The sequence below is a fragment of the Petromyzon marinus genome, chromosome 44, assembly GCF_048934315.1.
Source record: "Petromyzon marinus isolate PM22_M1 ecotype Great Lakes invasive population chromosome 44, UKy_Petmar_22M1.pri1.0, whole genome shotgun sequence".
Classification (NCBI taxonomy): Eukaryota; Metazoa; Chordata; class Hyperoartia; order Petromyzontiformes; family Petromyzontidae; genus Petromyzon; species Petromyzon marinus.
The window spans coordinates 3,229,308-3,251,350 of record NC_133710.1 but is presented as its reverse complement, the minus strand read 5'-3'; the positions used below and the strand labels follow the sequence as shown (position 1 = coordinate 3,251,350).

Genomic DNA, 22,043 nt, shown 5'->3' with positions numbered 1-22,043 from the left:
CTATTACTATAGTACTATACCGCCTTCAACTTTTATGAATGACTGGGTGTTTAAGGTTAGCGATTTGTCGTATTATCTGACTGTATAGCAAATGAAAATTTTAAATTACTTTACTATGCAAGTAAAAATGTGTTTTAATATTTACGTGTTTTTTTTATTTAGGGCCCCTTTATAACATATGCTACAGGCCCCGCACTAGCTTAATCCGGTACTGTGAGGCGTTTATTATTCTGGATGTTCCCGAGGCCCCTACACGCACGGTGCATTATTTGCGTGTGTGTGTGCCTTCAGGATTGGGGAGCGGTAATGCGCTGCGCTACGAACCCGGCCACCCGAGTTCGATTCCCGCTCACGGTCGACACCAGGGACGATTAACTTAACCGGTTCTGGACATCCGTACATTGTACTCACCGCAGAGAACTGTAGCGACACGACCGCACTGTGATCGCTGACGACAAACTGTGCCACACGCACTCGGTCATGGCCTTGTGTGTAAGCATCTCTATTGGGGAGACAAAGGCGGTCGGGCGTGGTGCTGGCCACCCACCTCGTGTACCGTTCCGGCCTTCATAGGTGCTCGCTAACAGCGCTTGCCCCAACAGTCTGTTGTCGTTTGACCGCATCGGAGCCGCGTCTGCTGAGGAATCACGCGCGGCGTTACACGTGGCGCCGGATGCCACGTGAATGCTGCTGCTGCTGCCCGCTTCCTAAGTCTCACGCCCTGGTCTAAGGAGACGAAGGGACAGCGGCTGTCCCGTATCCCGGGACAGTCTGGTAACCGGCACCTCTGTTCACGTGGGAAGAATTGATAACCCCGGGATAGTCTGGTAACCGGCACCTCTGTTCACGTGGGAAGAATTGATTACTCCGGGATAGTCTGGTAACCGGCACCTCTGTTCACGTGGGGAGAATTGATAACCCCGGGATAGTCTGGTAACCGGCACCTCTGTTCACGTGGGAAGAATTGATAACCCCGGGATAGTCTGGTAACAGGCACCTCTGTTCACGTGGGGAGAATTGATTCGTAGCGAGATTTGGATACCGGCGTTGCTGTGTTGCAACTGTTTATTTTTACTGTACACTCTCCACAACTTTATTTCGCCGTTTTACTGCGCCTCTTGAATGATCGACCTCTGGTAAGAGCGAGAGTGTTGACTCAGACGTGTGCGGGTGTGGTCTACGTTGGGAAAGCTGACGAGCCTAGACGTGGCAGTCATGATGATGATGCGAAAATATCTGAATTCAAAAATACATTACCGTGTGTAACACATGCAGCCGGTGACATTGGCCTCGATGCGTTAGGCGCTCGCTGAATAATAACAACAGCACGTTTTCAGTGCCGGATTAAGGTAGTGCGGGGTCTGTTAAATATGTTATAAAGCGGCTCTAAATAAAAAAAAACGTAAATATTAAAACACCATTTTTTTACTCGCATAGTAAAGTTATTGTATTTTTTTCATTTGCTCGACAGCCAGATCATAGAATAAATCGTTAAACTTAAGCACCCAGTCGTTCATAAAAGTCGAAGGCGATATAGTACTATAGTAATAGAGCAAGTGCAGAATCACTGAACCGGAATTGATAGCTTGAAAGCGTTTAGCGCGGGGCCCTTGAAAGTGCGGGGCCCGTAGCATATGTAGCTACTTTTGTCTCGATTTAAAGCTTTCGTGACTGCAAAGGATTCATCTTCTTGGTTCTTTCGGTAAAGTCAATGAGAATAAAACAATAAAACAAATTAATACAATACAATTCTCACGACGTTTCGGCCACAACACAAGCGGCCTTCCTCAAGTGAAGAAACAGAGTCTATCCAGGAGACAGAGCCCGAGTGGACCCCGTCACGCCAGGATTGAGTCTTATTAAGGCTGTGTGGACGGAGTTGGATTAGCATGTTACCAGTCCCCACCCGGGGCGGAGGAGGGAGGCGGTGCTGGTGGAAACAAACACTAATTAATCCTAAACAAGTGCCGCAGCCAAGGCGCTCCGTCGTGCACCGAGCTGCACCATGACATGCCATGAGGACCACTATGCAATACAATACCATACCTTCCAATAACAAACTGCATGTTATAACATAGACAAAATCACCTTTGAATTATACAATGCGTTACTTTACACTACCCTATACTTTGGACTATGAAAATATTAGACATTGTAACATTATACTGCGTCTTATTCTATGACTCCAACTATATACCACACTAATGTATATTCACTATGCAATTACGATGCTATATATTGCCTTATGAGTAAAGTTAAACATTACAATGTTATACTATTAATTGTTATGCTCCATGTTATATACCATTAACCGTGGTGTGAGAGGTATTAAGAGGCAATGCCATTGAAAGGGCTGCGGTCTGAAGGTCATCATAAAATACAATTAACTAAGAACCGAAATGGTTTAAAACATCTTTCCAATGGTTACTAAGCCAGAATCCATCTTCTCGGTTGAAATTGTCTCTGTGCTTGTATATGTGGATGGCCTCATGAACGAATCTCTCATGGTAGCCGGTTGGCTTGCAAAGAACCTCCGTCTTGAAGACGTCAATGTCATGTGAGCTTACTGAATTATAACAGTGATCTGCCACGGCAGAGGAGTTCGTCCTACCGTGTTTCAAGTCTGCTTTGTGTTCGCGGATGCTCAGAGGATAATCCGGCACTGCTCATTTTTCTTTGGGAGACATCAGTGAGTCTCAGGACCCGCTTTCAGGGAGGGTCCTGCTACGTTTGATTGATGTGGCCAATTCCATAAACGAGACTTCTGCATCCCGTTTTGACAGGAGACCGAGGAGGGGGTTGGGGGGAGGGGGAGATACCCCAGATAGAGAGACCACCACGCACGAGAGGGTACGGGGGAGGGACGGGGGGATGGGGGGGGGGTGCACATTTGCGAGCTGTGATTGGCGCTCGTCACAATCATAAATGACGTCGCAGTTCGATTGCCTTGTCGCGCAGCGGCTCGCTCAGATGTGGACAAAGCAGCTACGGCAGTGTCGAGAGCGACCTGGTAGCGCAACCGATGACGCAGTCGGAACCAGCACCACGACGTTTGTACCGGAACCACGCCCGGCCGCCTTTGTCTCTCCCCTTTAATTATATATTTTTTACACACCGAACCAAGGCGCTAATTTAAGACGAAGTTGACTTGGCGGAGTGTACTGTGGCATGTTCAGGCGTTCGCCACTGACGTTATCGCGACATGGCGCTCACCACAGCGCCACCGCTCCTTGTGTTTGGCGTTGGGCCAAGACGATGCAAGGGGGGAGGGGGGAGGGGGTCGGGCGCGTGGCTGGGTGAGTGGCGCCCTCTGGTGGCTGAGCCTCTGCCGTACACGTCCGCCACCCGCTGGCGTTTGTTAAAGTACGAACCTCGCTTGACCGTTTTCATAATCGCCGAGCCCTGTGATTCTTAAACCTTTGCTGCAAGCTTTGTCACCCCTTTTGGTTCTTCATCGTAACAAAAAAGAAGTACAATTTTAATACACACACGGGGTTTGATGAAACAAAGTAAGTTGTAGTAAGTAACGTGTCCGTGCTGCATTTGTGTTTCGATGATTTTACCGTCTAAAAAAAAAAATCTGGCCACGTCTCGCAACCCCAGATAGGGCATCTCGCGCGCCCCAGGGAGTGGCGTGCACCCCAGGGTCAAGAAGCTGAAGAAGAACCCACCGGCCTTGCACATTCCCAACGTCAGGAACCGCTCACCGACTCCAGCGGATTGCTCGTGTGGGAAAAGGCGGGAGGAGCTCCCACACTTTACCCCACCACGCGACCGCTACCTACCCGATCGAGTGTGGTGCGGTTCGTACTGCTGGGTGGACAGAGGCCGGAGTGGCCGCTGCAGTGGGCTTGACCATTGCCCTGACCGCTGCGCCAGCTGCCTTCGTTTCTCAGTTCAGAAGGTCATCGTTTCGTGGTCATTGATCTCGATATTTCTATCAACAGTATGCTGCAAACCGGTAACCGGTTTAATGTGGTTAACAGTAGTGGGTTTTTTTTAAACAACCATAGCCTCCTCTGTAATTATATAGGTCATATGTGAGTCCTTGGGATCCTATGTTATGATTTGGGTCCTATGTGAGTCTATGGTCCATTGTGAGTCTATTGGTTCTATGTCAGTCTGTGGGTTCTATGTGAGTCTATGGGTTCTATGTGAGTCTATGGTCCATTGTGAGTCTATGGGTTGTGTATTATTATATGGGTCCTATGTGAGTCTATGGGTTCTTTGTGAGTCTGTGGGTTCTATGTGAGTGTATGGTCCATTGTGAGTCTATTGGTTCTATGTGAGTCTGTGGGTTCTATGTGAGTCTATGGTCCATTGTGAGTCTATTGGTTCTATGTGAGTCTATGGGTTCTATGTGAGTCTATGGTCCATTGTGAGTCTATTGGTTCTATGTGAGTCTGTGGGTTCTATGTGAGTCTATGGTCCATTGTGAGTCTATTGGTTCTATGTGAGTCTGTGGGTTCTATGTGAGCCTATGGGTCCTATGTGAGTCTATGGGTTCTATGTGAGTCTATGGGTTCTATGTGAGTCTATGGGTTCTATATGAGTTTATGGGTTCTAATTGTAAACAAAAACACTCAACTTTGGGGCAGCGTTTTTAGTTTCCGCCTGCAGGTGGCGTGATAGCCCCACGTGTTCTCGTGTTCTCTCGCAGTGGCTCACACACCGCGGTACCGTGCGAGCTTTACATCATCATAAAGCACTGACCTATCCACTGCTGGATGAAAGGCCTCCCCGAAAACCCACCGCCATCTATCGCCACGTGATCTCCTGCTGCTCAAACGAGCATTGATGCGTCGATGCTCATCTCCTGCTCACAGCCCCTGGGCCCAGTTGTGGATATTCCACATTGCTATGACGGAGGGGGCAAGTACAGTCAGAGTACCAAACCACTGTTGACTTCCACACAAAGCGGTACAGGACTCATGTGTTTTTTTTAATCGACACCGGGAGGATAATGGGCTGAGTCAGCCACCCAACCACGATTTAAACTCCACCGCTGAGCCACCCGGGGCCCATGTGTAATTAGAAGAGACGGGAATAATCCCCTGGACGTTATTACGCGATTATGCAAATCGTGGAATCAATTATGCAAATCGTGGAATCAATTATGCAAAGGTGCCTCACACCTGGTGAAATAAAGAAGAGTGACGCGAATGCGGGAAAGCCCGGGCGAGCGCCCATCGCCTGCGAACAAATCATCGCCACGCACGCCATCATCATCATCACCAGCCATGATCAATCCACTGCTGGACGAGAGGCTCCGCAAAGTCCTCGCCAATCTCTCGTTGGGTTACCGCGACGGGACACTTCGTGGAGATGTAAACAGGAACCCTTTTCAGAATCGATTTGACCGATTAATGGCAAGCCAGGAACCAGTAAAAAATTATCCCGGTGATGATTTCCGGTTTACAGGCTCCAGTGGAATTTGTGTTGCGTGTGTAAATCAGTGCACTTCTTGAATGTTGCACGATTGTGTAAACTTGCCGCTCCGGGAGATGGAATCGAACCGGGGAAACCCCTGGATTGCTGACCATTACAGCTGTCTTCGTTTAGCAGGAGAGCACTACTCTCCATCTGTTTCCATCTGTTTCCATCTGTACGGGGGATATCGAGCGTTGCCCCCTCGCGAGCAAAGGCGTGGCTTTTTTTCCGCGTGTTTCGGTGGCCGCCCACTTGTATACGTGAAAAAAGAGCTTTATAGCTCATCGGATTCCTCCAGCATGAATACACATGCTGATTACGTACAATGGACAACTCACAGATCGGTTAAAAACATCTTGAAATAAAGAAATAAATAAACCTAAAGCGGACGAAACCCCTCTCGAAAGAATGTCCAACAAAGTTCCGGTTCGGATTTCTCGGATAAAAATAAATAAAGAAACAATCGCCATTGGTTGGGGACTAAAATCTTTGGGCGAGGTCATTGCCCCCCCCCCCGCTTCCCCCCATCCCCCCATCCCCATCCCACGCCAATTCGAGACTCTGTAATTCCCCTAGTCCCCTGTAATTAACGCTACACTCACCGCAATTACAGGTGGCATCGTTTCATAATCGCCCGACTTGCAAGGGAATGCGGCGTTGTTTGTTTAGTGTGAATCATTCCTCCCTTCGTTCATCGGAGATTAAATAAAAAAAAGAAAGACGAGCGGTGGAAGCGTTAGAGATGCTGCCGTGGTGAGATGATGATGATGGTGATTGGTGGTGGTAGTGGTCGTGTGTGCAGTCCTTAAGGGGGAGCGGTAGTGTAGTGGTTAGCGCGCTGCGCTACGAACCTGTAGACACAGGTTCGATTCCCGCTCACGGCAAACACCAGTGACGATAATCTGAACCGGTCCTGGACCTCCCCTAGGTCGGCTCAGCCTCAAATGAGTACCTGGTGCGATGTATAAACATCGCCACTAGGGCGACAAAGGCGGCCGGGCGTGGTGTTGGCCACCCACCCCCTCGTGTGCCGTGCTGGCCTTCATAGGTGCTCGCTAACAACACTTGCTCCTACAGTCTGTTAAAGGCTATACAGTGGATCGTTGTGTGCAGCCCCTTAAGGGGGAGTGAATAGTACGCGGAGCTGCATTGTCCACGGCATGCAGGGTCGCATCGCACAATCCCCGACGCGGTGAGCTGTGTTGATGAACGGACGCGTGGGAGTCAAAGGGGGAGCACCGCGAGAGAAAAAAGCCACGCGTGCCGAGAGCGTGCCGAGAGGGTACAACGCTCTATCTCGCCGCGCCGATCGAAGGGACAGACGCATCGAGTCCGCAATTTTTTTTGCCCGCACAGCTGCGTTCTGCTGGGGAGCCGGGAAGTTTTGCGACGTCCGTGCGATGCGACAACCCTCGCTTCCAACCACGCCGGATGACAGGCGACGCGTCTGTCAGTAGCAGACACGGCGGCGAGGGCATTGGACTCGCAATCCAGAAGCGCGCCGGTTGCAACAATGGGAGGGGGGAGCGAGTGTTTTTTTTTAAAACCTCCTTCTTCCCCGCACGTCGCCTCTGTCCACCCAGCAGACTATACCTACTTGGGCAGTCCACAGTCACGTATCGTGGGGTTATAGCGTTAGTTCTCCAGCGTAGAAGAGTAGGCCAAATACATATGGGGGGGGGGGGCTTCTGCCAGCAGCGGCACGGGTAAGGAAATTGCAGGGCTGCGCCTTTACTCCTACACCCGTGCCGCAGTCACGGGTCGCCTTTTTATAGACTCAGATGAGATATTGAATATTTTCTTTTATGGATTTATTTTTTATTAAAACATTTTTTTTGACATAAACGACCGCGCCTCTCCCTCGGGGCTTTGGGAGTTCCACAGCCGTTGAACAACCGAGCTCGACTGCTCCAACCGGGGGAGGGGGGGTCCGCGTGGTGGACGATTGCACGATAATCACGACACGCAGGCGAGCCGGTCCAGCGAGGGAGCCTCGAACACTCCGCCGCTGAGAGGGCGAGAGAGAGAGAGACGTGCGCTGGGCTAGGCCACGAGTGTCCACGATTCCAGGGAGTTGCTGGCTTCGTTTGGTTGGGAAGGAAAGCCTGGAGAGAGCCCGAATAAAAACCCAGCACCCGCCCTGCTGCTGCAGCTGCTGCTGCATTGCCATCATCTCTCGCCGTAGCCCCTGCAACAGCCTGGGTGGGAGCGGTGGCCACCCATCCGGGTGCTCACCGTGCTCGTGCGCTGCTTAAGGCTGGGTCTGGTCAGGACAAATACAAAGATCACCCTTATAGCCTGTAGCAGACTGTTGGGGCAAGGGCTGTTAGCGAGCATCTATGAAGGCCGGCACGGGACACCGAGGGCATGGGTGGCCGGAACCACGCCCTGCCGCCTTTGTCTCCCCAGTGGCGATGTTTACACACCGCACCAGGTACTCAATTGAGGCTGAGTCGACCACATATACACAAAGACAAAGATCCCCCGTATAGCCTGTAACAGACCGTTGGGGCAAGTGCTGTTAGAGAGCACCGATGAAGGCCAGAACGGCTCACGAGGGGGTGAGTGGCCAGGACCACGCCCGGCCGCATTTGTCTCCCCAGTGGCGATATTTAGACACCGCACCAGGTACTCATTTGAGGCTGAGTCGACCACAGCCACACACCCACACACATTGGCCAGTCCCGCCTAACCACACCTACCCGAACACACCTATACCTCGAAGCACAATGACACACACACAGGCACACCGACACACGTGTCAAACAAAGAACCACTGCTTATGTTTCGCCTTACAACCCGTTGTGGCACGTGCTGTTAACGCACACACACCACGCGCGTGGCCTGTTGTGGGAAGTGTTGCTAGCAAACACCGTTTGCAGGAGTCGTAAATAGGACGGTAATTTCTGCGCCACCGCCCCTCACTATTCAGACACATTGACATACAAAGACATACATAGACATACATCGACACACATAGACACACATAGACATACAGAGACATACATAGACACACATAGACATACATCGACACACATAGACACACATAGACACACATAGACATACAGAGACATACATAGACACACATGGACATACACAGACACACATAGACATACATAGACACACATAGACACACATAGACATACATTGACATACATAGACATACACAGACATACATGGACATACACAGACACACATAGACATACATTGACATATATAGACATACACAGACACACATGGACATACACAGACACACATATACATACATAGACATATATAGACATACACAGACACACATAGACATACATAGACATACATAGACACACATGGACATACATAGACATACATAGACATACATGGACATACACAGACACACATAGACATACATAGACATACATAGATACACATAGACATATACAGATACACATAGACATACATAGACACACATAGACATACATAGACACACATAGACACACAACAAAGGCAAAGATCTCCCGTGTAGCCTTAACAGACTTTCGGCGCAAGTGCTGTTAGCGAGCACCTATGAAGGCCGGCACGGCACACGAGGGGGTGGGTGGCCAGCACCACGCCCGGCCGCCTTTGTCTCCCCAGTGGCGATGTTTACTACACACCGCGTCAGGTACCCATTTGAGGCCGAGTCGACCTAGGCGGAGGCCCAGAACCGGTTCAGATAATCGTCACTGCTGGTGTTTGCCGTGAGCGAGAATCGATCTCGGGTGACACGAGTTCGTAGTGCTGTGCGCTAATCACGGCGCCACCGCTCCCCGACAAAGACGAACACACACAGAGTGTGCACGACACGTTCACACCGCCAGCGTTAAGCAGGATGTTTAATGTTCATATCCAGGTATATCAAAGATAGTAATAATAATAATAGCAAGGCCACATGTCGTAACGTGTCAAGTGTAAACTATCAGTGTCCATACACAGTGTTTGCTGGGACCGGCCCATAGCGTGTAACAACAACAATAACAACATCACAATCATAGCAATCACCACCATCATAGCGATCATAATTGCCCCTTTACAAAAAAAACATATATAGGGCGATCCGTTTATAGATACCCTACCGATGTCTATTAAACATATATGAGATGCGTGAACTGATTGAGATGGGGGGCGGGGAGAGACGGGTCCGGAACGCTTCGATTCGGAATGTATTCGCCAACGGTGGGGTATCTGTAAATGGACTACGGTGTATTGTTTTGCTCGTTATCTATATGCTGCTGGCAACGGGCGATCCACTTACAGACACCCCCACCGAATTTCGAACGTCCCTCCCAAAGACCTCCTTCTCAACGGCCGCGTTGACATCGTGACAGCGGATGTCTCCCGCGTCTCGCCAAGCAGAGGGAGTTCACAAGAGTTCGCGAGCGTGTTGAGATTACCGGCGGTCAAAACACGTTGTTGCCATCAGCCGTGGTCACTCCACCGCTGGATGAAGGCCTCTGGGTACGCGTGCCGGCGGACGCGGGACGGCGCGCGCGTGAGATTCGGTGCCGCGCGCTCCGTTTGTTAAACTGAGCGGGGTATCTATAAATTGATCGCCGTGCACGTTCACGCAACGGCAAAGGCAGCAGCTGGCTCTCTAGTGTCGTTGCCGAAGTCATAACGACTCCCGGCTTGAATACAGCATCGCGAGGAGCTGATGATGCTGATGATGATCATCATCAGCAGCAGCATCATTGTCATCATCATCATCGGCAGCAGTAATAATGGCACGGTAGTCGATCCATTGAGACAGTCCTGGCGAAGACTTCTCCGATTATTGAAATATCAAAAAATGTGTTCTCTCCCTCTCCTCCGTTGCGCACGTTCCTCCCGCACAGCGGCCTCAATGTCAGTCCAATGCTGGGTGAACGCCCGCGCCCTGCTGTGGAACGAGGTGGGGGGGGGGGTGGCTTGACCATACTTCACCACGCCGGTCAGTGCCGGTTCGCTGGAGGCAACGCGACATTTGGGGGTTGAGGAAGCGAAAGCCGAGTGCCAAAAAACCAACAAACAAACAAACGCGAAACGGACTTACACATTTGTGGAATGGGTTTGAACGCGACCGCTCTGCGGCCACGAGAGACCAGCCACCCACGCACGAATCGTGACGATGGAATCGTAATGGGGTTGGCCGAACGGTTACGGGTAACCGGTTTGACAATCCGATATTCGTTTCTCTCTCTCTCTCGAGTAACGAGATGTGGGTGTTCCCAAACTCGAACCCACCACACGCCACGTTGGTCGCCCCACAGTCGCGGCGAACCCCGTGTCCTGACTGCTGGGCGGGTAGAGGCACCGCGGATTCAGCTGCCGGGCCGGGAGAGGGCATCAAACCGGCAAACCTCCAGATCGCGAGTCCAGTGCTCAGGTCAAGAGGTAGACGGGTGATGCTTATGACTGGCAGACGTTTCTGTATGTGTGTGACAAACCGGCATTAACCGGTTTTTTTACGCGGTTACGTTACGGGTCACGTAAACAAAAGATTTTAATTCTGATCGTTCTTGACTCAGACTTCGCGGTAAGTCAGAGGTCAAGAGGTCACGTGTCGATGCCCCCCCCACCGCCACCAACAACCACCGCCCATATCTCGCCATCGCTCGCTCGCTCCCTTCTTGTGCTTTAGATGACGCCTCTCTCATCCAAGGGCTTCACGTCTCATGGAACAGCTTACAGAGCACCTCCCCCCCTCCCAACAACGACAGCAGGGAGAGAGGAGGGGAGGGGGTTGGGGCTTGGCACTTTTCCGGAGCACAGCCCCGGATCAGCGCTCCTCTCCTGGCAGCAATATCGCCCAAGTCAACTGGCCAACACCCGCGACTACCAGGGCCCCCCGCCTTCCTCACTCTTACAATAGGCACACAGCGATAATACAAAATACGAGTGATAATAATCGATATAATGCTGTTTATATAAATATATACAGACGATGCGTCATCATCACGACTCTTAAAATGTTATGTACATTTGTGTTATAACAGCACTCCCGGGTTTTTTGTTCTGTAAACTTGGGTCGTTGGCTTTGAACCCGGTGAGTTTTTTGTAGTGCGACTTTGGGGGTTTCTCCACGGGGGTCTCTCCATCGAAAGCCGACGAGAGAAAATGTAAACCCCTTCTCCATCGGGTCCGCTCCCATCACGGGCAGTCCCGTACAGCCCGCAGTCTTCGTATAGATACAGTCTATAAATCTTTGTATAGATACAGTCGATAAATCTTCATATATTGATGCGTGTACAACAACAAAAAACAAATTACAAAGAACTGTCGAGGCGCAGCCCCTGCAAGTGCTGGCTCACGCCATGAGCGGGAGCTCTAGGCAGCCACGGGGTGTAAAGGGTATTTGGCCTACTCTTCCACTGTCCAAACATCTTCGGTGTGACGTTGTGTAATGACGTGTGTGAGTGCGTGTCTTATACTGGATTCGTGTCCACCCTTCTTGGCAGAGTCAAGGGGAGAGCGTTTGTAAAGAGGTGAACTTGAAGGTTGAGTGTTACTCCACACACTTTCACCCTCCTCCTCCTGCTACATCACCACCTCCTTCCTCAATCCTCCACCTCCTCCTGCGACCAGAGGATGGACCTCCGGGACTTCTGCCACCAGAGGTCGCAGACCCCAGGCGGTATAGGAGTGGTTCGGACGGCGTCGGGGTGGAGAGGCGAAGCTGGGAGAGGGTGGGCAGGAGGCGAGGGATGGGTGGAGAGGCCGGTGACCAGGTAAGAATTTCTGGAGGTAGCGTGGTCGAGGTTGAAGGGAAGAGGTGGGTGGTGGGAGAGGAGGAGGGCGAGAGTGGGGAGGGACACGGGTGGTGGAGGTGAATGCCTTGGGAGAGTCGAGGAGGAAGTTTGGAATGAGTCGGACGACTTGAAGTGAAGGGGTGGGGGGGAGGGGGGGGGGGTGACAGGGAAAGATGCGGAGGATGCTGATGATGACGATGAGGAGGAGGACGAGGAGGCCCGGGCCTCACATGTGCCTCTTCATGTGGAGGGCCAGGTGGTCGGAGCGCGAGAAGGCCCTCTCGCACAGGTGGCACTGGAAGGGCCGGTGGCCCGTGTGTTTGCGGAAGTGCCGCGTGAGTTCATCGGAGCGCGCGAACTTCCAGCCGCAGCCCTCCCAGTTGCACTGGTAGGGCTTCTCTCCTGCGGACACCCACGGGGGAGAGAGAGGGGGGGGGGGGTTAGAGGGCACCCGCAGAGACTCCGACACCCGGAGCAGACATCAACACAGCGAGCGTGCGTGCGTGTGTTTAGTAAGTGTGAAACTCTTTCGCCTGGGCGATCCCGAGAGGGATGGATTTATATAATCGGCGTCCAGGGGTGTCAATTGACACACGGCAAACACTTTCATGTCAAGGCCTATACAGAAGTCAAAGATCGCCCGGGTAGCCTTCATACATGATGTTGGGGCAAATGCTGTTCGCGAGTAGCACAGATGAAGGCCCGTACGGCACGTGCAGGGGATGGGTGGCTAGAACCACGCCCAGCCGCCTTTATCTCCCTGTTAGCGATGTTTTACACAGGCCGAGTCGATTATCTGAACCGGTCATGGGTTCAGACAATCGTCAATGGTCCTGTCTTGTCGTGGGGCGAATCGGACTCGGGTCGCCGGGTTCGTAGCACCACAGCACTCTAATCACTATACTACCGCTCCCCACAAACACGGACACGACGCATAGACACAGACGCGTATACACTCACACATACACGCGTATACACTCACACATACACGCGTATACACTCACACATACACGCGTATACACTCACACATACACGCGTATACACTCACACATACGCAGCAAAAGGCATAACAACACGTATATTACACATACGAATATACACACACTTCATTCCTGAAGAGGTTTCCAGCACGTCGAGGCGAAACTTCGGACAACACAAGGTAGAACTGTGACAACACAACGGATAACTTAACAGACAACAAAGACAAAGATCACCCTATAGCCTTCACAGACTGTAGGGGCAAGTGTTGTTTAGCCTGTAGCACCTATGAAGGTCGGGAACGGCACATCAGGGGGTGGGTGGCCAGCACCACGCCCGACCGCTTTTGTCTCCCCAGTGACGATGTTTACACACCGCACCAGGTACTCATTTGAGGCTCAGGACCGGTTCAGATAATCGTCACTGGTGTTGGCCGTGAGCGGGAATCAAACTCGGGTGGCCAGGTTCGTAGCGCAGCGCGCTAACCGCTACACTACCGCTCCCCACACCTACACAACCACACACCCAGCCACACACACACACATCCACCCACCCATGCCACACACACACGTCCACCCACCCACCCAGCCACACACACACACATCCACCCAGCCACACCCACACCCAACCAGCCACACACACACATCCACCCACCCAGCCACACATTCACCCACCCAGCCACCCACCCAGCCACACACACACATCCACCCACCCAGCCACACACCTGTGTGCGTCCTCAGGTGAGCCTTGAGGTGCGAGCTCTTGGTGTAGGTCTTCCCGCATCCGGGGTACTCGCACGTGTGAGTCGCCGTGCGCTTCCGGGCGCCCCACGACCTGCGCCCCCTCTTGCCAGGCCCCACTTTACCCTCCGCCTGGGGGGGCAGCGGGGCAGCCTGCGCGGGGGGGCAACACGGAGCCCCCCCCGCGGGGACGAACATCGCCACGGCGTCCAGCACGGACGGGGAGGAGGGCGGCGTGACCAGCGTCTGGTGGTGGTGGTGCTGCTGCTGATGATGATGATGCTGCTGATGATGATGTTGCTGATGATGATGTCCGTGATGGTACAAGATGTTAAATTGCCCTTGGAAGTGCATCCCTTGTTGTTGCTGCTGCTGCGGATGATGCTGCTGCTGCTGCTGAAGTTGCTGCTGCTGATGATGATGCTGCGCTTGCTGCTGGTGACTGTATAAGCGTCCAAATGCCCCTGGGAAGCGGTGGTGCATCGGGAAGTGCTGCTGCTGCTGATGTTGCTGCTGTTGTTGCTGTCCGTGGTGCTGTAGGTGAGAATGATGCTCCTCCGAAAGAGACAATGGGTAAATGTGTCCGCCCTTAGAGGGCTGCTGCTGATGTTGCTGCTGCTGCTGCTGATGCAGCCGATGGTGAACCTTACTAGGCTCGGCCGACTCGTCAGCCATGAAGCACGCGTGCGAGTCGGCACCTCCAGGCCCAGCTGGGTTGTGCTCCCGCTTAATGTTCTGCCCCAGCTGCTGAATGTGAGTGAGAGGGATGAGCCTTTGACTCTGCTGCTGATGATGATGCTGATGATGTTGCTGATGCTGCTGATGCTGGAGCTGCTGATGATGATGATGGGAGAGATGCGGGTCGATGTGTGGCCCCGCGTAAATGTGTCCTCCCTTCGCAGCAGACGGCTGCTGCTGCTGCTGCTGCTGATGATGATGATGCTGCTGATGCAACTGCTGCCCTTGATGCTGCTGATGCAACTGCTGCCCTTGCTGCTGCTGTTGCTGCTGCTGCAAGTCGTGCGTCTTGTCGGGAGAGAAGTGAGCGCCGTCCCCGTGGCCCAGAAAACCACTGCCAGAGAAGTCGAGGTCTGGGGTGAGCAACTCTTCCACCAGGCTGGGGCAAGGCTTGGCTTGGAACGCGTCCACCCCGCACGCAGCCACGTACACCGAGTCCCGACTCTCAAATCCTGTGGCTCCACCACCACCACCACCACCGGCACCACCACCACCACCACCGGCACCACCGTTGGTACAACTCTCAGGCGTCTCCGGCAGCGTGTAATTGGCGGAGGAGGACGCGGCGGCGATGGAGGACGTGGAGGAGGCGGAGGAGGCGATCGACGCACCGCCTGCGGCGCTGTGCTTCGGTGCGCACCCGAGAGCGTCACTCGAGGAGGTTCCGGTGGCGGCGCAGAAGCCGGCGGCGCGGGGCGGCGGTGACCCCGCGACGTAGGCGGTGGGCGTGGGGCTCGAGCAGTCGGCGTGCTGCATGCTGTTGGAGAGGATGAAGTCGATGTCCAGAAGCTTGCCCAGGTCCTCGTCGTCCCTCCGGGGTTGAGGAGTCACCCTCCAAGTCTGCGGGCAGAGGAGGAGGAGGGGGGAGGTGAGTTTTGTGTCGGCGTGGGAGGTTTTTGGGGCGTTGCGGGGAGAGGGGGTTCGTGGCACAAGGACGGCGTGTGTCTGTGTGTGTGTCAGTGTGTGTGTCGGTGTGTGTGTCAGTTCGTGTGTCTGTGTGTGTGTCAGTGTGTGTCAGTGTGTGTGTCGGTGTGTGTGTCAGTTCGTGTGTCTGTGTGTGTGTTAGTGTGTGTCGGTGTGTGTCAGTGTGTGTGTCGGTGTGTGTCAGTGTGTGTGTCGGTGTGTGTGTCGGTGTGTGTGTCAGTGTGTGTGTCAGAGTGTCAGTGTGTGTGTCAGTGTGTGTGTCTATGGGGGAGTGGTAGAGTAGCGGTTAGCGCGCTGCGCTATGAACCCGGCAACCTGAGTTCGAATCCCGCTTACGGCCAACACCAGTGACGATTGTCTGAACCGGTCCTGGGCCTCCCCATAGGTCGACCCAGCCTCAAATGAGTACCTGGTGCGGTGTGTAAACATCGTCACTAGGGAGACAAAGGCGGTCGGTGTGGTGCTGGTCACCAACTCCCTCGTGTGCCGTTCCGGCCTTCATAGGTGACTCGCTAACAGCACTTGCCTCTACAGTCTATTAAGGCTATACGGGGATCTTTGTGTGTGATGAGCGGTAGTGTAGTGGTTAGCGCACGGCGTTACGAACCCCAGCGATACGAGTTCGATGGCCCGTAATAGTGGCGAATATTTGAGTAGGTCCTGGACATCTCCGAGGTCGACTCAGCCTTAAATGTATACTTGGAGCGGTATGTAAAACGTCAACACTGGGGAGACAAAGGCGGCCGGGCGTGGTTTTGACCACTTCACCCCCTCGTGTACCGTTGCCGGCCTTCTCGTTAACATCACTTGCTCCAACAATCTACTCAGGCTACACGGGGGATCTTTGTCTTTTGTTCATGTGGGTGTGTCTCTGTGTGTACGCATGTGTGTCAGTATGCGCAAGGAGTATATTACGTGTCGGTGTGTCTTTTTTGTATGAGTGTGTGCGTATAAAATGTGTACGATGTGATGTGTATATAGTAATAATATATATGGGGAGCGGTGGCGCAAGTGGTTGGCGCATCGCGCTACAACACGCGGCCAACGCCAGTGACGAATATATTAACATGTCCTGGGGCCTCGCTTAGGTCGACTCAAACCTCAATCGAGTAGCTGGTGCGGTGTGTAAACATCAGGGAGAGCAACGTGGAGGGACGAAGTGGTTGCCATCCACCCCCTCGGCCTCCATAAGGTGCTCGCTAGCAGCACTTGCCCCAACAGTCTGTTGAAGGATATACGGAGGGTCATTGTCTCTGTATATGTATGTCAACGGTATACGTTTGATCTTGATTTGAAGCTTTCGTGACTGCAGGAATCCATACTGTTTGGTTCTTTCGGTAAAGTCACGTGGGTACGTTTGCTTTGTTTGTGTAAGAGTATATGGTGTGTGTGTGTCTGCGCGCGTATGATTGAGTAGGTGATGAGTGCCTCCGTTCGTCTGTGTGTGTCTTTGGTTTTGGGCATTACTGTCTGTCTGTCTGTGGGGAGCGGTAGTGCGAAGGCGACCGGGCGTGGTGCTGGCCACCCACCCCCTCGCGCGCCGTGCCGGCCTTCATCGGTGCTCGCTAACAGCACTTGCCCCAACAGTCTGGTACAGACTATTCGGGGGATCTTTGTCTTTGGAGCGGTAATGTAGCGGTTAGCGCGCTCCGCTACGAACCCGGCCACCCGAGTTCGATTCCCGCTCACGGCCATCACCAGGTGACGATTATCTGTACCGGTCCTGGGTCTCCCCTAGGTCTACTCAGCCTCAAATGAGTACCTGGTGAGATGTATCGGCATCGCCACTGGGGAGACAAAGGCGGCCGAGCGTGTCGTTGCCCACCCACCCCCTCGTCTGCCGTGCCGGCCTTCATAGGTGCTCGCTAACAGCACTTGCCCCAACAGTCTGTTAACAAAGTGTAAATGTTGTGGATTCACTCTTCAACACACCGGTGGGCTAAAGTAGTGAATTATTTGTCTTTTCTCAACGTGACACTTTTTTGCTGATTGGCCGTGTCGGGTGGTGGAGGGTTACGACACGTTTATAAATAACGCGATCTAACCCAAAACCTTTATTATGAATATACGGGGGATCTTTGTCTTTGTGTGCGGTGTATGTCAATGTGTTTGATTGTGCATGTGTCGACTTTCATGGGCGCTCGCAAACTGCACTTGCCCCAAACGTGTGTTACCGCTATACGGGGGACCTATGTCTTTGTTGTGGTCTTTGTGTTTTGGTGTGTGTCTACGCTTCGATGTGTGTATATGTGTGTGTGTGTCTTTGTCTATTGTATGGTTTATTCGCACACACACACAAAACCCAGCGAAAGACAAACAGTGGCAATAAAAAAAGGTTAAAAAAGGTGGTGCAGGTGAGGTTGGAAATCTAACAAGAATAACAATGTCTGTACAAAGCGGATTGATCAATCAATTAAACAAAGCACACTAATTACAATTAAAGATGTTAAACTCAGTGTTCAAAAAACGTTTGTTTTTTGCGTGTGTGTGAGATTGTGTGTGTGTGAGAGTGTGTGTGAGAGAGTGTGTGAGAGTGTGTGTGTGTGAGAGTGTGTGTGTGAGAGAGTGTGTGAGAGAGTGTGTGTGTGAGAGAGTGTGTGTGTGTGTGAGAGTGTGTGTGAGAGTGCGTGTGTGTGAGAGTGTGTGTGAGAGAGTGTGTGTAAGAGAGTGTGTGAGAGAGAGTGTGTGTGAGTGTGTGTGTGAGAGTGTGTGTGTGAGAGAGTGTGTGTGTGTTTGTGTGCAACTATTGGGGAGCGGTAGTGTAGCGGTTAGAGCGCTCCGCTATGAACCTGGCGAACCCGGTTCGATTCCCGCTCACGGCCGACACCGGTGACGATTATATGAACCGGTTCTGGGCCTCCCCTAGGTCGACTCAGCCTCAAATGAATACCTGGTGCGGTGTGTAAACATTGCCACTAGGGAGACAAAGGCGGTCGGGCGTGGTGCTGGCCACCCACCCCCTTGTGTACCGTTCCGGCCTTCATAGGTGCTCGCTAACAGCACTTGCCCCTACAGTCTGTTAAGGCTATATGGGGGATCTTTGTGAGAGTGTGTGTGTGAGAGAGAGTGTGTGTGTGAGAGTGTGTGTGTGAGAGTGTGTGTGTGAGAGTGTGTGTGTGAGAGTGTGTGTGTGAGAGTGTGTGTGTGAGAGTGTGTGTGTGAGAGTGTGTGTGTGAGAGTGTGTGTGTGAGAGTGTGTGTGTGAGAGTGTGTGTGTGAGAGTGTGTGTGTGAGAGTGTGTGTGTGAGAGTGTGTGTGTGTTTGTGTGCAACTATTGGGGAGCGGTAGTGTAGCGGTTAGAGCGCTTCGCTACGAACCTGGCAAACCCGGTTCGATTCCCGCTCGCCGACACCGGTGACGATTATATGAACCGGTTCTGGGCCTCCCCTAGGTCGACCCAGCCTCAAATTAGTACCCGGTGCGGTGCGTAAAAACTGGGGAGACAAAGGCGGCCGGTGGTGGTGCTGGCCACCCACTCCCTCGTGTGCCGTTTTGGCCTTAATAGGTGCTCGCTAACAGCACTTGCCCCAACAGTCTGTTAAGGCTATAGGTATATCTTTGTCTTTGCTACTATTGCGTGTACTGTACCACGGCTGCTGGCTCCTGCTGATGATGATTGCGTGAATATTGTGAACACAAACACACACGCACGCGCACGCACGCACGCACGCGCACGCGCGACCCGTGCCCCTGAGTCAACCCACAATGGGCAGTCTGTTGGTCGGGAGGCCGGTCCTGGCGGGCTCACAGAACACGTTCACCGGTGTTGCGTGTCAATTCATAAGGGCCGGTACAAAGTGCTGCTTGCATTTCTGCCCGAGACCCAAATGGGAAACAGTTGTTGGCGAATATTAAGGGTCTTTGTTGCTTATCAATGTAGCACATACAGCACACAAGCGCGCGCGCGCGTGCGCGTAATGCGATAATTGTACACACGCGCGAGGCCTGCGCAGACACACGCAAGACAAAGATACCCCCACTCCCCTATAGCCTGAACACACTTTTGGGGCAAGTGCTGTTAGCCGAGCACCTTTGATGGTCGGCACCACGAGCGGGCGTGGTGACCAGAGTTACGCCCGGCCACGTTTGTCTGCCCAAGTGGCGATGTTTACACGCAGATTCCCCTACTCATTCGAGGCCGGGTCGGTCCGGGGGGAGGCCCACGTCGGTTCAGATGATCGTCACCGATGTTGTCGCTGAGCGGGGATTCCGAACCCGAGTCGCCGGGTTTCGAAGCGCAGCGAGCTGACCCCTACGCTACCGCTCCCCGCACACACAAACTTAAGACAAAGATCCTCCTTACATCGCCGCGAACATACTGTTGGGGTGTGGAAGTCCCTGTATATGAAGGGCGAAACGGTACCACGCCCGGCCGCCTTCATCCCCCCCCCCAGTGATGATGCTTCACAACACCGCAACTAGCTGCTCGTTTAAGGCTGGCCCAGGACCGGTTCAACTTTACGTGAGCGGGAATAGAATTCGAGGAGCCGGGTTCATCGACAAAATCAGTGCAGCACTTTGTCGTGCAAGTCAACAGCGGTAAATTCTACGGGATAAACTGGCCCTCGCCATACGAATGTGGAATTTGCACTTGGTTTAGTGCTGCAAGCAAAGGGTTGAGCACCAGAGAAATTCAGCGTTACTCCCTCGTCCTCTACTGCTGGATTGAAAATCGATGATACGCTGTGACGTGTATTCCAATGGAATCATCATCTTTGTCTGGCGGATAAATGCATACTAAAGTATGACACGTGTATGCGCACCGGCTCATGGACTCTATAGTTCGGCGCTCACTAACAGCACTTGCCCCAGCAGCATGTTGAAGGCTATACGAGGAATCTTTATCTTGTGTGTGTCTGTGTGCATCTGTGCATGCGTTCGTGTGGCGGAGAACGCGCTGCCGATGATGATGTCGTTGCCCATTCAAATTCCTCAATTACTCCACGTGCACGAGTTAGCACCTGAGATTGAAATCTGACAATTTGTGTGTGTGTCTACCTGTGTGTGTACCTGTGGGGAGCGCTGCGCTACCAACATCATTGACGATTATCTTAACCAGTCTTGGGCCTCCCCATAGGCCGACCCAGCCTCAAATGAGTACCTGGTGCGGTGTGTAAGCATCGCCACTGGGGAGACAAAGGCGGCCGGGCGTGGTGCTGGGCACCCATCCCCTCGTGTGCCGTGCCGGCCTTCATAGGTGCTCGCTAACCGCATTTGTTAAGGCGAAACGGGTGATCTTTGTACATGTGTGCGCCCCTCTCTCTCTCTGTGTGTGTGTACACCTGTACGGGTTTTAGAGAGAGGGAGAGACAGAGGAAAGTAGTGTAGATGGGAGAGGGGGGAGAGAGAGAGAGTGGGAGGAGGGGAGAGAGATGATTTTAGAGGAAAGGGAGGGCGACTGCCAAACTTGCGCACGCACAGGTGCACGTACCCATCCACCATCGCATCCACCCTCGCATCCACCCTCCCATCCACCCTCCCATCCACCCTCGCATCCACCATTTGTCCGTTCACTCACAAATCCACCCATCCATACATTTTTCCATTCAGCCACTCATCGATCCACCGACCCATCTATACATTCATCCACTAATTCACATGTCTCTACTTCCATTTATCCACCCAACTAATTCATCCATCCACCCACACATAAATTCCAACGTGCATTCATACATGCACCCGTATAGCTCTCCCTTATTCCATCCACCCATTGATTACTTATTCGACCGAACTACCCACCCAGCCATCAACCCATCCGTGCATCCATCAGTCTGCGCGTCTACCCACCCATCAACTCACCCAATCGTTCAACTACTCATCCATCTCTCCACCTCTCCATCCATCCACGCTCCTCTCAACCCGCAGATATATTGAACTTCTTTCGCACCGTACGCGGCCAACCGTGTTAATCGTCCGCCTCTCGCCTCTCTCCGTCTCTCGCTCTTTCGCACGAGCCACGCGCAGCACTCACGTTCATAATGTCCGCGCAGTTGCTGTCCAGTAGTCCGCACGAGAGCGCGAAACTCGAGATGGAAGGCAGTCCAGAGGCCACCAGAGCCATGACCCGCAGTGGGCCTCCTTCGGCGCTCGCCCCTTTCCCGCTGCCAGGTTCTCCAACCAGCCGGTGAGTCAGCCAGCCAGCGAGTGAGCCGCTCCACCGCTAAGACGGCGAACGAGCGAGCGAGCCACTCAGCCGGTGAGTGACCGGCGACTCCGGCCGGCCAGCCAAGTAAGCAAACCCGCTCAAGACTGTGACAAAGCGAAGTGAGCTCAGCTCAGCACCCCCCGTGTGCGCGTGCGTGCGTGCGCGCGTGTGCGTCTCTCTCCGACTCTCTCGCGAGCAGCCGGTGGAGCTGCGAGCCGATCGTGGGTGGGTGGCTGGGGGGGGAGACGGACCGAGCGAGTTGTGAGCTGTGGCCCGCTCGCCGCTGCCGCCTTTATAACGAGCGCCCCTACGCCCCCTCCATTGGCTCGGCGGGATCCTCGCAATC

The 22,043-nt window shown here is 53.1% G+C and overlaps 1 protein-coding gene across 2 annotated transcripts; it reads right to left on the bottom strand.

Moving 5' to 3' along the window:
• Positions 1 to 9,263: 9,263 nt before the first annotated feature.
• LOC116951920 (uncharacterized) lies at positions 9,264 to 21,982 on the bottom strand. Of its 2 annotated transcripts, none has more exons than XM_032970771.2 (3): positions 21,524 to 21,982; positions 13,876 to 15,469; positions 9,264 to 12,575 (listed from the first exon to the last, which is right to left on the bottom strand). In XM_032970771.2, exons 1-3 carry the CDS (start codon positions 21,611 to 21,613, stop codon positions 12,400 to 12,402), a joined length of 1,860 nt encoding a protein of 619 aa, XP_032826662.1. In that variant the 5' UTR covers positions 21,614 to 21,982; the 3' UTR covers positions 9,264 to 12,399. The 2 variants fall into 2 exon arrangements, with proteins under 2 accessions (XP_032826662.1, XP_032826664.1); XM_032970773.2 differs by lacking the exon at positions 21,524 to 21,982 and adding an exon at positions 16,654 to 18,390.
• Between the last annotated feature and the right edge of the window lie 61 nt (positions 21,983 to 22,043).

Coding starts and splice junctions, on each gene's coding strand:
- LOC116951920 (XM_032970771.2), bottom strand. CDS start 21,613: ATGGCTCTGGTGGCCTCTGGACTGCCTTCCATCTCGAGTTTCGCGCTC. Junction 15,470..21,523: donor ACTGCGCGGACATTATGAAC/GTGAGTGCTGCG, acceptor CTCTGCCCGCAG/ACTTGGAGGGTGACTCCTCA. Junction 12,576..13,875: donor TCACCTGAGGACGCACACAG/GTGTGTGGCTGG, acceptor GGGTGTCCGCAG/GAGAGAAGCCCTACCAGTGC.